The following is an 18,190-nucleotide window of genomic DNA, read 5'->3' as shown; positions in this document are numbered from 1 at the left end:
GGACCCAGGAGCAGAGCAGGCAGGACAACTGAAATATACTGTTGTGGGGAGCAGCAGGCAAGACAGGAGGGGTCTGCTGTGCCATGTGGGTCAGCTCCCTGGCTGGGGATCCAACCCCAGCATTGAGACTTAACCCCTAGGCCACCAGGGAGGCCTATTATTATTATTATTATTATTATTGCTTTACAGTGTTGAAAACTAGGAGAATGTTTTGCTTTTGTACTTATTAAGTATTCATTGATTTGAGGCAGTACATTCTGCCCTCAACCCAGTAGGTTCTGGCTTTGGAAGCGACTCCCTGCAGGGACACCACTGCCTGGAATCCAGCTTTCAGTCTTTTGCTGTTTCCCACCTTGGTGAGCTTGGAAAATCAATTACCGCCTCAGGGTCTTGAATTCTTCCTCGATAAAATGGGACAAGGATCCCTGTTCTGGGGCCTCCCTGGTGGCGCAAAGGATTAAGCACCGCACTATGAAGCAATCTGCAGCCTCTGCAGCAAGAGTTCGATCCCCAGCCTGCCAGGGAGCAACCCACACGGTGAGGCAGACCCCTCCGGACTCCCCCGCTGCTCCCCTCAGCAGTGTGTTTCAGTCAGTCCGCCTGTTCTGTTCCCCACTCTGTCTCTGGTGGATCCTCTCACCCCCTACATCTCTGGCCTGTACCCCAGCTCTTGTATGCATAAATAAATAAATCTTTGAAAAAAGAAAAGAAGGAATCCCTGTTCTGAAGAGACAAAAGCTACTGGTATCTTGTACGGCGTTGGGAGGGGCTGAAAGCGAGGTAGCGACAGTCCAAGGGAGGCGGAACCCCGCGGCCTTCCCGCGCTGGGGGCCGGGGCCGGGACACTTCCCCTCCGCAACGCCAGAGGGCGACGCCGCGGGCCGCGGCCCCGCACGGACCCGGGGGCGGCGCTCGTCCCCGAGTCTCCCTCCTCCTCCACGTGGGGACGCAGGATGGCCGCGGCGGCGGTGGGTGTGCGTGAGTGGGGGCGGGGGCGCCGCGGCTGGGCGCTCGGGCGCGGGGTCCCCGAGGCAGGGGAGGCGGCAGCGGGGTCCTCCCGCCGGGCGGCGAGGCTGATGCCCGCCTCGCTTCCCGGCGCAGGAAGAGACGGCGGCGCACGACGTGCAGCGGCTGCTGGTGCAGTTCCAGGATGAGGGCGGGCAGCTGCTGGGCGCCCCCTTTGATGTGCCCGTGGACATCACCCCGGACAAGCTGCAGCTCGTGTGCAACGCGCTGCTGGCCCAGGTAGGCGGTGGGCACGGCGGCGCCGCCCGCGTGGGGCCCCCAGGCGGTCGGGAGCCGGAAGGGGTCAGGGGCCCCCCACTGCTCGCGGACGGTGGGCGAGAGACCCGGGGCGCCTTGGTCGCGGGGCCCCCTCCCTCGGGGCTTTTAGCGCCAACCATCCGGCCGGTCCCCCTCGGGAATGGGCTCGCGTTTTGGACACAGTGGGTGAGTTGTCAAGTTCCTTGCCATAGCCCTTCATTCATAACCCCCATTTTGCTAAACCCCTCTCTTACTTTACAAGCCAGCGTTTTAAAAGTGCTGCCCTCTATTTGATGGGTGATGGTGTTTATTAAAAATGCAACGCTGGACCCCGCCCCAGACTCGGCTACACCACGGCGGAGAGGGTGTGAATCAAAAAGTTCTGTATTTTCAACTAGCTTTTTTGGATGCTTCTTATGCTTTAGTACAAGATGGTGTGGTGGTTTAGAAAACATTGCTTCTATTAACCGTAATCCAGGACTTTGATTTTCTTTTTGAGGAACACTAAAAAAGGTGAATTAACCATTAGCAATAAATAGAGCTTTGGGCTCATTACTTAGTTATTGTTTTTTCTTGATGAAGTAGGAACATTGATGCCTACCTCTTGGGGATGTTGTGGGAGGCAGATAAAGGATTTTAAAGTGCAGTGTAAGCATCCTACAGTTGCTGCTTGCGGTGGAAAAGATGTTGCTCGAAAGGGGAATAATGGAGGTGTTCCAAGCCGGGTGACTGAAAAAAAAAAAAAAGGACGCTCCACCCTGCAGAAGCAATCCCTTTCCATCCATTGATGAGGGAACTTGCCCTTTGCCACTGCCCTGCAGGAGGATCCCCTGCCACTGGCTTTCTATGTCCACGATGCTGAGATCATCTCCTCACTGGAGAGGACGCTGGAGTCACAGGCAGTGGAGACAGAGAAGGTTCTCGACATCATCTACCAGCCACAAGCTATCTTCAGGGTCCGAGCTGTGACCCGCTGCACCAGCTCCTTGGAAGGTCACAGCGAGGCAGTCATTTCTGTGGCTTTCAGCCCCACAGGAAAGTAAGGACAGTTGCAGAACTGCAGAGGAGAGTGTGGCTGGGGTGGGGAGGGTACCCCCAAGATTGTGTCAATAGGGTCCTTTTTTTTTTTTTTTTTTAAGATTTATTTATTTATTTATTCAAGCACTGGGTACAGTCAGAAGCGCGGGAGGGTGAGAGAATTCACCAGAGCCAGAGCGGGGAGCAGAGCAGGCAGAAGGACTGAAGTACACTGCTGAGGGGAGCAGCGGGCGGCAGGAGAGGTCTGCGCGCCATGCGGGACTCTCCTCTGGTGGCCGGAGAGCAGCCGGGGATCGAACTGGCACTGCAGAGGCTGCGGGCAGCTTTGCAACCCAGCGCTCAACCACTGCGCCACCGGGGAGGCCCAGTAGGGTCTTGGTCTGCCTATCTTAGACTCAAGCTCTGGGCTCAGGTTGCAAGGATAGGACTTCCCCAGTGAGACTTGGTCCCCAGAAGCTGAGGACACCCGCTTGGAAGAGCCTTTCTGGACTGACTCTCAGGAGATCTGATCCATACACTCACTTGAACTCTTCCTAGCTATTGATGTGGGCTAGACACTTAACTTTCTGAGTTAATTCTTCCTCTGTGAAACCGGGTTATTTGTTTCTCACAATTGTATGAGGGTTATGAGAGGTTTGAAATCTGCTTATTGCTGTGGCCATTCCTTTTAGGAAGAAAGAGTTGAGAAATGGCCTTCGGGGTGTTCTCCCAGATGACATCAGTATTACATTCCAGATACTGTCCAGATACCAGATCCAGTCCAGATACTGTTCACAGAAGTTCCAACAGGCAGCAGAAACACACAGCACCATGTCTTGGGGTGGGCATCACCTGTGGCCCCACTGCAGAGCTCAGATGGCCTCTTTTTTTCCCCAGGTACCTGGCCAGTGGTTCTGGAGACACCACGGTGCGCTTCTGGGATCTCAGCACTGAAACACCGCATTTCACGTGCCAGGGTCTGTATGCAGTTAGTTAAGGGGTCTTGTTGGTTAGTTAAGTGGGTGGATGATTTGCTTAGCCTCTGGAGACACCCAGAGCCGATCCCAACTCCTTAAAATGTAGTTCCCAGGTAGAGACTGTACCCTTGAGTCCAAACCACCACTTGCAAATGAGAAAAGACTGAACCTTAGAGTCAGTGGGCAATTGTGGGGAAGAGCTGCTGGCTGGCAGCAAGGGGAGCCTGGCTTCCACCCGCCCCACACACACAGAAACAGTGCTTTTCACTCATTGAGCATGTATCAGAATCACCCGAAGGCTTGTGAAAATAGCAATTACTAAGTCCCACCCCCCAGATTTCTTGTTTTCATTAAGTATGGGATGGGCCTGGGAATTTGTATTTCAAGTTCCCAGGTGCTGCTGGTCCAGGGACCACTCCTGGAGAATCGCTGTAGGGCACACTAACTGGGTGGCTTTGCGTGTGTAGGATGTGCTCCTTTCTAAGCTTCAATTTTCATCTGGAAAATGGGGGTGATAATTGCTTTACTGCACACCTTACAGCTATTGTGGGAATTACAAGCAATGATTTCTGTGAAAACACTTTAAACTATGTGTTGTGTAAAGAGTTAGAAAGTGGGGGGCCTCCCTGGTGGCCTAGGGGTGAAGACTCAGCGCTATCACTGCAATGGACTGAGTTTGATCCCCAGCCAGGGAGCTAACCCACATGGCACAGCAGATGTCTCCTGTCTCACCCGCTGCTCCCCTCAGTGTATTTCAGTAGATCCACCTGTTCTGTTCCCTACTCTGTTTCTGGTGAATCCCCTCACCCCCTGCACCTCTGGCTTACACCCCAGCTCTTGTGTATTTCAGTAGATCCACCTGTTCTGCTCCCTACTCTGTCTCTGGTGAATCCCCTCACCCCCTGCACCTCTGGCTTACACCCCAGCTCTTGTACACAAAAATAAATAAAATCTTTTAAAAAGTTAGAAAGAGGCAGTATTACCTGTGCAGCAATACGCACAGCTCTTGAGGTGGATCCCCCTTTACCGAGAAAGCCTTGTCTCTCCTCTTGTTGGGGCGCTCATTTATTCAGTAACTAATTAGGAGTTCCTGCACTGTGCCATGCATCACTAATCCCTGGGGAGAAAGATAGAAGGCGTCCCTCCTTTCTCTCCTGCTTTTTAGGGCACAGACACTGGGTACTTAGCATATCCTGGTCCCCAGATGGCAAGAAGCTGGCTTCAGGCTGCAAGAATGGCCAGGTAGATGGTGGTCAGGGACTCTGGGTGCTCTTCCTGGGTGATGGGACAGAATTCATGGGGGTGGGGAGGGGCCAGGGGACCAGGGACAGGTAGGGGACGATTATCTGGTGAGCTTCTATCCTTCAGATTCTCCTCTGGGACCCAAGCACGGGAAAGCAGGTGGGCAGAGCCCTCACAGGCCACAGCAAGTGGATCACAGGCCTGAGCTGGGAGCCCCTCCATGTGTAAGTGACACTCACAGAACTGGGGCACATGGGAGCCAGGAATTCAAGACTGGTATGGGTAAAGGTCTTCCCATGCATTGCTGCTTGGGAGCGGGGCTGAGAATCTCCTAGCAACGAAGCCACTCCTGGGGGTGAGGAGCTTGTCTGGATTGTCCCTGGCCCTTCAGTTGGGAATGGGAGGTACCATGGGAAGACAGAAGTTGACAGGTCAGAAATGAGGTCATACCTCCCTTTCCCCTCCAGGAACCCCGAGTGCCGGTACGTGGCCAGCAGCTCCAAGGACGGGAGCGTGCGGGTCTGGGACACAACGGCGGGCCGCTGTGAGCGCATCCTCACCGGGCACACGCAGTCGGTCACCTGTCTCCTGTGGGGAGGCGACGGGCTTCTCTACTCTGCCTCCCAGGACCGCACTATCAAAGTTTGGCGGGCTCATGACGTAAGAGCTGGGAGAAGCCTACCTGGGGAATCCCAGGTCATGAGATGGCCTGGAAGGAGCTTTGGCCAGTATCTTCTGAGTATGTTCTGGGATCCCTGGTCAGGAGGCATTTCGGGAACAAGGGGTTCTGTGGTTGGTGTCGCCCTGTAGTGGAGGTTCTAGTGTCCATTAGCATGGTCAGGCGCTGGGATGTCCAGCTATGGGCTGCCTGTATGGCTTTATCAGACCTTCCCTGCCAGAGTCCAGCTCCGACCAGGGCAGGGTCCCTGAAGGACGAGATGGCGTCGATGGAATGGAGGGCTGAGGGGAGGGGGAGATGAGGTAGATGAGGTAGTGAGGAGACACTGACACTTGATGAGGGTGCAAGCATCTCCCGCTGATAGCCTCAGCGAGGCTTTATTTACACATCAGAAATTGTTATTTGATCATTACGTCATGCAATCATGATTGATTTTACTTTTACATTGTTTCAGAAATTATTAATGATCATTGACAATGCACAGCCCTTTCTTAATTTTCCTAGTCAATGATTAACTTGGTCACTTGGTTACATTAACTTGGTTACATTATTTCCCTAGGTGATGTATGTTATTCAGAAAACAGTTTCAGAAATTATTAATGATCATTGACAATGCACAGCCCTTTCTTAATTTTCCTAGTCTATGATTAACTTGGTCGCTTGGTTACATTAACTTGGTTACATTATTTCCCTAGGTGATGTATGTTATTCAGAAAATAGAAGCAGGTGCTATACACAGTGTGATTTATGTGGTCAAGCTAGGTAACTAAAACAAGGTTAAGCAGGCATTGGAAAATCAAGGGCGGCTTCCTATTTTCTAAATAGAACCAAGGGGTCCCGGTGCCATGGGAACAGTATGTGGTGTGTTTTTCTCAGACCATTTCGCCTCCCGGGGCACCTCAGGGCCTTCTCTTGTGGGGACTTTTACCATGCTCAGTTCCATCAATTCTATCAAGCGTGGCTTGTTAAAGAACTCAGTGTTACGGGTCTCCCTTGGTGGCGCAGCGGTTGAGCGCTGGGCTGCGAAGCTGCCTGCAGCCTCTGCAGTGTCGGTTCGATCCCTGACTGCTCCCCGGCCACTGGAGGAGGGTCCCACATGGCGCGCAGACCTCTCCTGCCGCCCGCTGCTCCCCTCAGCAGTGTACTTCTTCGTCAGTCTGCCTGTTCTGCTCCCCATTCTAGCTCTGGTGAATTCTCTCACCCTCCCACGCTTCTGACTGTACCCAGTGCTTGTATAAATAAATAAATTAATTTAAAAATAAAAAAAAAAAAAAAAGAACTTAGTGTTACTCATGGTAACTGAATTACAAATTGGAGGACGTGGAGAAATATTGGAAACCGTTTCACTATCAATTGTGTTGGAAGGTACTTTTCTCAAACTACTGAAGTGTGCATTACCGAAACTGGCATTGATGCCAGAACTCATTGTGTTATTCTGAAGCTTATAGAAAATTTCCATGGTTTCAATAACTGCCACAAACAAATGACAGGAAGTAGCAGGAACCAGCTATGGAGTTTTCTGACTTTTCAAAAATCTGCCCCATGCCCGGACCTTTGTCAGATGGCATGAGTAGCGTGGCCCACGCCACTTCCCTATCCCACACTTACCTGGCTGGAGCCCTTTTATCCTGACATCTGTAATGTCCCTTCCATGAAATATGTTTTCAGAGACACCGATCTGGACCTGTGCCCTCATTTTTACAAACCAGGAGAGACTTGATCCCAGAGGGTTTGATTGGATTAAGATCACATTGAGTGATGAGGCCTAGGGTGCTGAGAGCCATGCCACTGTCTTCTGGTACCAATCTAGGGGTGCCAGTCCCCAGGGTGGAGAGTGATGTGTGTGTGTAAGTGACTGACCTCTCTCTTGCTGCCCTAGGGTGTCCTGTGCCGGACTCTGCAAGGCCACGGCCACTGGGTAAACACCATGGCCCTCAGCACTGACTACGCCCTGCGCACGGGGGCCTTTGAGCCAGCTGAGGCCTCGATCAATGCCCAAGATGTCCAAGGGTCCTGTGAGTGAGGAGGAGGCGGGAGGGAGCTGTGTGGCAAAACGCCAGTTCTCTGGGCTTAATGTGCGAGAACCCCACCTTTGCCGCGGGTGGGGAGGGGTATTTGCTGTTCGTGTTGGGTTTTCTAATCAGTCTTGTTGCTCCTTTCCTCCCCCCGCTGGTACCTGGACACAGTGCAGGAGTTGAAGGAGAAAGCTCTAAAACGATACAGCCTCGTGCGGGTGAGTGTGCTGCTGCTGAACCCCAGCCTTGCACTAAAACACACTCGGGCCCCTCCCTTTCAGCCCCAGCTCAGAACATACCTTTTCCCAAAAGTTGTGCTCAGTAGTCTTAGTTTATAATCCTAATGTCTTCATGTGCTAGGATCACTTTCTTTCTTTTGTTTTACTTGCTTATCGTATTCCCAGGGCATGTTTTTATTTAGTTTAAGTAACATATTCACATGTTCTAAGATTCAAAACAAAAAGGTAGATAGTGAGAAATTTCTCATCTCTAACATATATCCATCCATTCCTTCTAGAAGCATTCAGTGCTGCCATCTTTCTCCTTTCAGGGATTTTTTTAATCTATACCTACATGAAATGTGTACTCTATGTAGAGTAGAAATGCATGTGTGTATAAACATGTGAAGTCCTTCCCCCTGTTAACACACCATTCTGTCCTTCGCTTCTCCGTTTAATTATATAAGGCATTGTGCTGTGTACATCAAGTCTCCTTGTGGAGGAGGGAGGGAGTGTCTCCTGGCCCCGGCCTCTGGGCTGGTATTGGTCATAGTGTGTCCAGCTGCCAAGCTCAGGTTCTCCCTGAGACCATGTCCAACACGGTGCACTTTCTCCCTCCCCTAGGGTCAGGGCCCAGAGAGGATGGTGTCTGGCTCAGACGACTTCACCTTATTCCTGTGGTCCCCAGCAGAGGACAAGAAGCCCCTGGCACGGATGACAGGACACCAGGCTCTCATCAACCAGGTGGTCTTTTCCCCTGACTCCCGCATCATCGCCAGCGCCTCCTTTGACAAGTCCATCAAGCTGTGGGACGGCAGGACGGGCAAGTGAGTGGGAGTTTGTGGGGAGAGAGGAGCAGTGCAGTGGCTCTGGAAGGAACTTGGCTCTGCCACTTACGAGCTGTGTGGCCTTGTCAGGTGTCTGAATTTTTTGAACCTCTGTTTCCTCTTCAGTAATGTGCAGGCCCCCTACTTCTCAGCTTGTTAAGATGAAATTAGATATTTAGGACCAGCTGTAAGTGGGCACTGGGAATGCTAGTACATTTCATATCCAAGGAGAGATTCAACCAAGGGCCAAGGATGCAGCCATTAAACACTGAGAAGAACTGGTATAGTGAGATACTAGGCCCCTTGGGGCTAATAAGGTTGGTGGAGAGGCACAGACTTGGGCATGAAGAGAAAAGGAGCAAGGGAAATTCTGGTAGGGTCATTGTGTATCTCCACACAGCAGCCCTTTGAAACTGGTCATTCAGTTCCCTATTAAGATAAGGAAACTGAGTCCAAAAGAAGCCTGTAGACTTGTCCCACTAACCACGGCTAGTCCATCATCACCTGATACTTGCAAGTGGCCCTGGCCCACTGTTCCTATTGCTCCATGCCACCTGTCAACAAACAGCCGTTGTGCTGGGTGGATGGCATACAGATGGGCTAAGCAGATGGCTGCACTGGATTCTAAGATGTGCAAAGTTAAGCAGGTCTGGAGGCCTGGCAGGAGGCAACCCTAGAAGCAACTCATTTAGAGATGTTTTACAAAGTTATAATGACTGTTAATGATGAAATCTGTCCGGGGTGGGGGTCAGGCAGTGAGATTTTGTACAAGTTCCCAGGTAATTCTAACATGCAGCCAAGGTTGAGAACCACTGCTATGGGCATAGAGGATGCTTTGGACATGATTGAAGTTCTAATGTCCATCATCATCTTTCTCTGGCCCAGATACCTGGCGTCCCTGCGTGGTCACGTGGCTGCTGTGTACCAGATCGCCTGGTCAGCCGACAGCCGACTCCTGGTCAGCGGCAGCAGTGACAGCACCCTGAAGGTCTGGGACGTGAAGGCCCAGAAACTGGCCACAGACCTGCCGGGCCATGCAGATGAGGTACAGCCAATCCTTGGGGGTAAAGCAGGGGCGGATTGAAGCCCTCCTCCCCCACCCTCCCTGGCTCACACGCCACTCCTCCTTGGTTTAGGTGTATGCTGTCGACTGGAGTCCAGATGGCCAGAGAGTGGCGAGTGGTGGGAAGGACAAATGCCTCCGGATGTGAGTCTGGGAGCGGGGGTAGTTATGTGCCTGGCTCTCCTGCCCTTAAGTCAGTCATTCTTGGTCACTTTGGGCACAGAATTGTGAGGGCTTTCTGGGTGCCCACATATGCTGAGATGGTGTGTGGAGACGGGCTCTCAGAGAGCAAGTGGGAGGCCTGTGGAAAAGGCAGGGATTATGGGAGAGCCAAGCAGTATGTGGCCATTCTCTCAAGAGTAAGTCCAGTGTGAGGCAGTGGTTCTTTGTTAAAGGCTGGATTTGGGGAGTCCTGAGACCTGGTTCAAATCCTAGTTCTGTCTTTCATTGTACTGTCTTGGTTGACAGTGAACGTTCCTTGTAAACTAAGGAGTTAAACTCACTCTTTCATCAGACAGCCTTGGTGGGCATCCCAGGACCCAGGCCAAGGCAGGAGGTGGATGTCTAGCCTGTGACTTCTAGCTTGTGACTAGTGCAGAGATAGGAGCCAGATTCTTGATGACTGAGGGTGAACCACAGATTCTCTGTAGTGGGCTCCTGGGATTACATGGCAGCCTTCCTTCCTCAAAGTGAGATCCCCAACTTGTCCCTCCCCTTCACAGATGGAGGAGATGAGAAATCCCTCGTTTTCTCTGACCCCACCTGGACTTGGCTGCTGCCAGCTGCCCATCCTGGCGGAGACCAGAGACCAGGGTGGTGACCCTGAGAATGGCCTGCTGTCCTTGGACAGACCCAGCAGAGTCCCTCCCCAGAGCAAGAGGTGGGAGGTCACAAGAGGTTCTCGCTGAGCTCAGTCCTGGCCATCACTCTGTTCCTTGCTGGTGCTGGCAGGGGTGGCTGGTGGCCAGGCAGTCACCAGGCCACTGCTGCTGCCCCTCTTCACCCAGATGTCAGCTCCGTTCAGGATCAGGCCCCAGATTCCATGACCAAATAAATAATTTATATTTTGTGTGTCTTAATGTGTTGTCCTAGAATCCCAGGGCTTACCAAGGACTATGCTAAGTCAGTTTTGTCCAGCCCTGTACTGGACTCAGCCAAAACCACACTGACCAGGAAGTTGTCTTTCTCGCCCCGCCAACCCCCCTGGGGCCAGTGGAGGCTGGGGAGGCTGGCTGGAGCCATGCAGCCGTGGCCAGAGGGTACTCTAAGGTTGTGCCACCTATGTGGCAGGCACTACTCACATGGCTGTTACCACCAGTTAGAATTACACAGTGAGAAATGCAGTTCTACACAGCCTGAGACATCACAGACAGAGCAGCGTCCTTCACATGGACTCTGCCTGTAGGGCTCTCTAGGGAGTGCTTCCTCCCTGGCTTGGTCATGCCTGTAGTGGCTGCAGGGCTCTCACGGTGCAGGGAGGTCCATGACTGTTTGGAGGACTCCTTCTCTAGGTAGGAATGTGGTGACAGGGTAGGTGTTCTGGCAGAAGTAGGTGTGGTGTGCTGTGGGGATTGCTTCTCTGCCCCATGGGGACTCTACCCGGTGAAGGGACTCTCCACCAGGAGAGCCTCAGGCCCTTGACCAAGATCTTGCCCGCCAAGCATCCTGCCTCCACTTTCTCCTGTGCTAAGGCAGATCTACTGAGGTTGAATTCCACACCATCCTTGTAAGGACTGCTCAAGGCCTTCCCATCCTCCCCCATCCCATCTGCTTTCATGGTTTTGCACACCTCTCACCACGGCTCTTGGCTCCTTTGCACCTCTCTGCAAGAGGACCCAAGGGAGGCACCAGCTTGAGAGTTTCTGCTCAGGTGAGCAAGTGTATTGCAGCCTCACGTGACCCTCTCGTAACCCTGCAGCTGTGCCTGGTAGGGTTTTACATCCAACTTCTGATGGGGAAACTGAGCACAGAAAGCCCAAACTGCTCTCACATCCTGAAAGGCAGGATAAATCAGACCCTGTCCCCAGGTGGTGTGGCACTCTGCACCACATCCCTCCAGAGCTCCAGTCCAGTACTCACAGTCTGTGCTCCACCGCCACTGTCCAAAATGCTGTTTTTGGGGCCATAGGTGTCTTTTAGTCTTTTGAGTCCCAGTTTCTTCCCTCAAGGAAAGGGGTGGTGCTGGCAGAACCAGTCAGTAGGTGATGGTAGCATCCCTTTGCCCTGCCACCCTTGCTTTCTGTTTTCCCACCTACCCAGACACTAGAAAGGTGGATGGTAGCCACTGTAGCTGAGGCTATCCACAGCATGAAGCAGAATCTAGGGGTGACCTGCAGTTCTTTAATGAGGGATCTGGACCCAGCCCAGATCTGGGGATGGAGGGGACTGAGCAGCTGTGGGCAGTGGCCAAGTCTGGCCTGACCTGCGTTGTCTACAGGTGAGTGGAACGCCTAGCTAGCTTGGCCCAGCCCAGGAGTGGCATTCCTATAGCAGTAATGCCAGGCCCTGGGCTGGTGGGGTGGTCAGCAGTTCCCTGGCATGGTGCTGGTGGTACATTTCATGGTTCTGGTTCCTGCGGGCTCTGGATCAAAGCTGAAGGTAGGTGAAGGGCTTCCAAGGGCCCCCTCCCCACCTTAGTAGGGAAACAGGTATTCCAGGTCTTCTAACCTCCGCATGTCCTCCAGCCCAAGAGACACAGTCCTCCGCTGGGGTTCCTTGCGCTGCACCGTGATCTGGATGGGGTTATTCTCGGGGAAACTGTTAAAGTCAGTAGCCACGGTTGCAAACTGAAATGAAACAAGAACATCCCTCAGAATTCCTTCCCTCTCCCTCCTTAGTTTGCTAAATGGGATCTTAGCCTTACCATCAGAAACATTTTTCACAAAGGCAGGATTAAATCTGTGTCTGTGCTTGGGCCTCTCCTCCCGCCCCCCTTTGTCCCTCTTTGTCCCCCTATGTTCCCTCCTTTGTCCCCCTTCAGCCTCTTCCCTCTATTTCCTGCCCCGCTCACAACTGGTACTAAGTTGAAGAACCCATTAACCAATGACTTTGGAAGATGAATGTTATACAGATGTTGATGAGTATGTTTGCATATCTCAAACCTCCCAAGAGAGGGCAGGGAAATAAAAGTCGAAGGGGCCTTAGGGTGTTCCCAGCCCCCAGGGGTAACACTTCTCTCCCTCACCCATGGGGCCCCTCTTCTCCCAGGGCTCACTTTGTAGGGCTTGCACCACTTCCCCACCCCAGCTGTATTGACTGCGCGGACAGTGAGGCAGTAACACGTGTTGGGCTTCAGCTCCATCAGCTTGACAGTGGTCCCCAAGATCTTGTTGAAGATCCACGGGCGACTCTTTGCCTTGGGTGGCTCATTGTCATTTTTCCTGGTCACCTCCTGTAACAGGACCTGGTAGAAACTGACTTGCTGCTTGCCCAAGGCATAGGTCCAGGAAATCTAGAAGAGAACCCCCGGCTTCCTTAGACCTGGCCTATCCTCCCCTTACCCATCCCCACTACCCCCATCACAGCATTTGCAACTCTCCTGGGGCAGCCCCACACAAGTCAGTGTGCCTCCAGTCCCTATTTCTTATAAACTGTTAGTTAAGAGGGACCTTAGAGATTTTGTCCACCAGATGGGGATAGGTTCAGAGAGGGCAAGTGGCTTGACCCACGGTCACACAGCAATTAAGTGATAGAGCCAAGATTCAAACAATAGCTCCAGAGCCCATATTATTATACTACAACCAGAGTTGCCAAGCCTGGCCAAGGATCTCAAAGAGTTTTTTTAACACTCAGATTTCTGGCCCTGCTGTTTCCTGTCTGATCTCCCTTTTCCAGTTTCTCCTCCATCATGGCCTACAGTTCTTAAGCTTTGTTGCACATCAGAGTACCCTGGAGGACTTGTTAAAACAGATTGCTGGCCCCTAACCCCACAGTTTCTGATTGAGGTGTGAGAATTTAAATTTCTAACAATTTGTTAAGTGACACTGATATTTGCTAAATGACACTGATTGGACCCACACTCTGAAAAACACTGCTCTAGGCCATCCAACAATGCTGCTTTTGGTTTATCTTCTAAAAATACTATTCAAATTACATCCAGTGCCTATTACAAAGTGTTGGCAAAAGGCCATTCCCTGGTGTCTACCGAAAAATCTAGAACTAGGGCATTGGAAGACCTCAAGAACATGACCCCAAACTTTCCCACTGTCTTCCCCTTCCTGTACTCTAGGACAGTGCTACTCAGCATGTGGTCATCAGTACCACCCCAGACCTTCTAAAGCCAGTAATCTCACTTAACAAGATGACCAGCTTGGCAGGCACATCAAAGTATGAGAAGCCTTGAACCCGGGATTTCCTCCCACACTTTCCCACCAGTGAACCTTTGCTAGTGTCACAAAATGCCTTCCAGCCCTCCCAGCTAGATATGTATACCCAACCATTGTTTCCCAGCTCAAATGTTCCCACAAGACAAGCTTATCTCTGCACTTGGAAGTAATATTTCTTTCCCTCTGAATTCTTGGTGGCACTTGAGCTGGACATTTCCTACATCACTGAGCCCTTTCCAGCTTTCACTGAGTTCTTCATGGACATGGCCTCTCTCCTAAACAATGAACATGAGCACACAGGTGGTAGGGCCCTTCATGCTCCCCACAGAGGTCAGCTCTGTGCCTGACAGGGAGCTACTGGTAAGCCTGTGCCGAATGTAGGGGGTGGGAAACGCACCACAGCCGTGGAATCACTGACGGTGTGTTCACAGATGAAGGGTGCCTCTGGCACATCCATGACCACAGAGGACTCGGAGGGCGTTGAAGAGGTGTCCGTGTCTGCTTCGGGGTTGTCGAGGTCCAGCAGGCCCCCAGGGGCCACTTGGGACTTAGATTGATGGGGGCAGAGGGCCATGTTCCCCTTTTCTGTTTTCTTGGCCAGTGATGAAAGGCTGAGTTTGTTCAGCTCACCCTCCAGCATCCCTGCAAAGAAGCTGCTGTTGGGCTGGGTTACAGCCAATTTGATGGGATTTAACAAGGTGGATGAGATGGGGGAGATGCTGGTGTCGTCGGAGCTGCAATCAGACTCTGCCAATGGCATAGGCTTCCTAGGATGGGAGGGAAAACAGGTGATGAAAGGCCATCCCAGCTCAAGCAGCCCCCAGAGGGCAAGCCTTGGGCCTGACTCAATGGGCCCTGATACTTCTAGAACTCTCAGAAGATCCTTATTACTCTGGTACAGTGCATCCAACCCACCACGGCACTTATTAGTGAAAAATGCACATTTCTGGTCCCCAGCTGGAATAGGACTGGAGAGGCTACGAAAATATCTTTAATAAGATACTTAAGTGATTCTGCTTGGAGGTATTCTAAGAACCACAATCTGAGAAACACTGCTAAAACCTTGTCCACTAAATTGGGGGCATCACCCCAAAGAGATGACTATAATGATCTACTGGGGGGTGGGAAAATATCTAACAGTATCTAAAAGAAAATATTTATTTACTATTCAATATGAAAACTAATTTACTTAGATTTTATAACTTTAAAAATATCAATCTGGGCCTCCCTTGTGGTGCAAGTGATTAAGTCTCAGCATTATGAAGCTATCAGCAGCCACTGCAACAGGAGTTCCATCCCCAACCAGGGAGCTAACCCACATGGTGCAGCAGACCTCTCCTGTCTCGCCTGCTGCTCCCCTCAGCAGTGTATTTCAGTCGTTCTGCCTGTTCTGCTCCCCACTCTGTCTCTGGTGAATCATCTCACCCCCCCTCACCTCTGGCCTGCACCCCAGCTCTTGTGTGCATAAATAAATAAAATAAATATTTTCTAAAAAAACAAAAATATCAATCTACCACATGTAAAATTAACAGTAGGATAGATAAAAATATGATTGGGTGAATGTGCAAAACTTTTTTTTTTTTTTTTAAAGGAGTCATTCTTTTTTTTTTTAAGATTTATTTATTTATACAAGCACTGGGTACAGTCAGAAGCACGGGAGGGTGAGAGAATTCACCAGAGCCAGGGCGGGGAACAGAACAGGCAGACTGACACTGCTGAGGGGAGCAGTGGGTGGCAGGAGAGGTCTGTGCGCCATGTGGGACCCTCCTCCGGTGGCCGGGGAGCAGCCGGGGATCGAACTGGCGCTACAGAGGCTGAGGGCAGCTTCACAGCCCAGCACTTAACCACTGCGCCACCAGGGGAGGCCCGCAAAACTTTTTTTTTTAAATGAACTTTTAAAAAAAATTTTTGCATAAAAGAACTGGGGTATAGGCCAGAGATGCAAGGGGGCGGGAGATAAGAGGATTCACCAGAGACAGTGGGGAGCAGAACAGGCAGATTTACTGAAATACATAGCCGGGGATCAAACTCAGGCTGTAGCAGTGATAGCGCTGAGAATTAACCCCTAGGGAGACCCAGGAGCACTGGTATAGGGAGAGCATTCACAACTCCTTTGAGGACCAAGGTCACACAGGAGTTGACGACAGAGTTGGAGGGAGAGTCAGCTCTCCTATGTGCCACACCTGCCAGTGCTGTGCACCTCCCACCTGCTTCCTACCCCGTCTCCCAGAGTGCTCTAGCCAGGTCCAAAAACTGCCATATACCCTCGGATCCCTTACTGCAGGCCAGCCTCCAGCTTTATGAGTGCTTGATAGGCCAAATTTTTTCCTCTCTTGAGTGCCAACACCACTGACCTCCAGAGAAATGCTGAATGGCACAAACCTCCTATGCTAGCGCTTAGTAGACATCTGGAATAAATGATGGTCCTTTGTAGATTGAAGTGTGAGTATTGATGTCATCCAGATGTCCTAATGAATATATATTTCAGATTTACTTATACAAAACAATGCTGAAGCGGACATAGAAGGCAGCTAGGCACTGGGCAATATGCAGGATATAATATTCTTTCTGATCTCCACAACATCCCTGCTGGGTGGGTGTTTGCCCTTTTGCAAAGGAGGCACTGAGGGTCCCCGATCTTAATTAACATGTCTGCGACTAAGTATCTGAGTGGTAGAACTCAGATTTGAGCTTGGGCTCCTGGCCTGAGACTTTCCCACTATACCATGAAGTTTCCTACAGGCAGTGTGATTTCAGCCATAACTGCTTACTTGCCCTTAGGGAAAGGACACCATATCCCTTTTATATAATCAGGACCAGCTACCTAGTTTGGGGGACCTCTTCTTCAAAAAAATTATTAGGAATTCCAAGTCTGTAACAGCAAAGCATTAAACAGAGCAGAGTTTAGTGTAGGCTTGTATCTGACTGAACAGGTTACACACCCATGAAACTGTTGTGCAGATAATTCCCTTGGTCCATAACCTATACCACCACCCCGTCACTGGCTAACTCACCTTCCTAGGAGGTTTAGCTCAAATATGACCTCCTCCAAGAAGCCTCCCTTAACTACACTCTGACTATACTTCTGGCTTCTCGAGGTGTCCTGTCACAGACTGTGCTGTATTATTCTTAGTCTCACTGCCCCTATACACACTCACCCCAGACTGTGAGCTCCTTGAAGGCAGGTACTATGCTTTCCAGTTTTGCATTCTCAGAACTTAATACTGAGCCAGATATCTTGTAGGTGCTCAAAGAGTTTTATGCAGTGATATAAAGGAAACCCAGAATCACTGAGGAAGAACACTAAAACCACAATCCTAAGGCAGACAGACTATTGAGAGGACATAATTAGGCAGGCAAATGCACCAAAAGGGAGGATTGGGGGACAGGGGCCTAGGGGGGAGTGGCCTGGGTAGGGTGTCTGTGTGGTGGTATGTGGGGTAGTGAGGACTGTTGTTAGACAAAGCAGGGTTAGAATCACAGTTGACAAACCTCTGACTAATCCTGGAAGGCTTCCTGGAGCAGGAGGACTACATGCTCCAAGAACTAACTTGGGTGGGAAATCCATAGTACAACCTGCTCTTTTCTGAGAGTCCAGGGACCAGGTTGTAATAGGTCAAGGAAGCACCACCTCTTCAAGTCCCTCTGCCCACTCCCAGCTGCAGCCTGAGAAAGGAGGAAAGGACCAGACTTGTGTCTTACGGGAGATTGATGGAATCTTCCTCCATGAAGTTAACCAAACTGCCCCTTGCGGAAAGTGGGAGTCCTTTGGTAGTGACGGTCCTGTTCATAGACTTGGGGTTTAGAAAGGGCTTCGGCATTTGCTCGAGTGCATTCAAAATGTGGAGATTTTCTTTTTTCAGCATGGTCTCCTCCCCATCTCCCACTTTAAAAAATGCTTCTGATGTCATCAGGCTTGTTTAGGACCACAACCGTCACCCTGCAGGACAACCAAGCTGACAGAACGAAAGAGAAAACTGGGCGCAGCTGACCCACCCTTAGTTTGGGTGGGATGGGGATGCCATCAGCTGACTTCATAATCATGCCAGAGTGTAACAATTAGGGGCCAGCCTCCCCCCTTGATCTGAGGCTGCAGCTGCCCAGGGATAGTGTGAGGAGCCAGGCGGAGCTCAGGAACAGACTACATCACCCGTAGGCCCTTCTGGGTCTGGGGTTACAGCAGCCCTGCCCTTCTCCGAAGGTCTCAGGACCCTTACCACCTGTGCCTGTGGGAGCTGCTCTGGGGAGAAGGATGGTGAGAGAAAGGTACCAGTGCGTGGAGGCAGGCTGGCAGGGCTAGAATGGGTCTCTGGGAGTGTGATTCTTTGTCTGTAAATGCTGAGGCCCTATACTCAGAAATCCTAGGCGGCAACCCCGTATGTGCAGCGTGTAGGCAGAGCGCACCCAGATAGCTCAAGGAGCTCACAGCTCACATTGATACAGATTTTACAGCTAGAATAGAAAAGTGCCACATCCTTACCCCAGGTGTCTTCATATGTGAGGTGGCAATGGTGGGTCCTGCAGAGGAAAACAAAGATGGGCCATACATGATTTCTGTTCTCAA

The 18,190-nt window shown here is 51.2% G+C and overlaps 2 protein-coding genes across 4 annotated transcripts; one reads left to right on the top strand and one right to left on the bottom strand.

The window, feature by feature from the left end:
* Window positions 1–936: 936 nt before the first annotated feature.
* On the top strand, window positions 937–13,267 carry NLE1 (notchless homolog 1). The gene is made up of 13 exons (XM_037491430.2): window positions 937–968; window positions 1,102–1,245; window positions 2,085–2,302; window positions 3,178–3,257; window positions 4,423–4,499; window positions 4,626–4,723; window positions 4,967–5,159; window positions 7,058–7,193; window positions 7,365–7,411; window positions 8,036–8,238; window positions 9,124–9,283; window positions 9,375–9,445; window positions 10,024–13,267. The coding sequence occupies exons 1-13, from the start codon at window positions 954–956 to the stop codon at window positions 10,034–10,036; spliced, it is 1,455 nt and encodes a 484-aa protein (XP_037347327.1). The 5' UTR covers window positions 937–953; the 3' UTR covers window positions 10,037–13,267.
* On the bottom strand, window positions 7,584–17,642 carry FNDC8 (fibronectin type III domain containing 8). 3 transcript variants are annotated; one of them, XM_054688718.1, is made up of 5 exons: window positions 17,329–17,642; window positions 14,024–14,393; window positions 12,516–12,752; window positions 11,969–12,087; window positions 7,584–7,637 (listed from the first exon to the last, which is right to left on the bottom strand). In XM_054688718.1, the coding sequence occupies exons 1-5, from the start codon at window positions 17,535–17,537 to the stop codon at window positions 7,616–7,618; spliced, it is 957 nt and encodes a 318-aa protein (XP_054544693.1). In that variant the 5' UTR covers window positions 17,538–17,642; the 3' UTR covers window positions 7,584–7,615. The 3 variants fall into 3 exon arrangements, with proteins under 3 accessions (XP_054544693.1, XP_054544692.1, XP_037347330.1); XM_054688717.1 differs by lacking the exon at window positions 7,584–7,637 and adding an exon at window positions 11,388–11,482; XM_037491433.2 differs by lacking the exon at window positions 7,584–7,637 and having other exon boundaries at window positions 11,602–12,087; window positions 17,329–17,641.
* Between the last annotated feature and the right edge of the window lie 548 nt (window positions 17,643–18,190).

The sequence above is a fragment of the Talpa occidentalis genome, unplaced genomic scaffold (assembly GCF_014898055.3).
Source record: "Talpa occidentalis isolate TD23 unplaced genomic scaffold, MPIMG_talOcc4v2.1 talOcc4.7, whole genome shotgun sequence".
NCBI lineage: Eukaryota > Metazoa > Chordata > Mammalia > Eulipotyphla > Talpidae > Talpa > Talpa occidentalis.
Note: the sequence above shows the minus strand (reverse complement) of the source record. Positions and strands in the feature narration are given on the sequence as shown.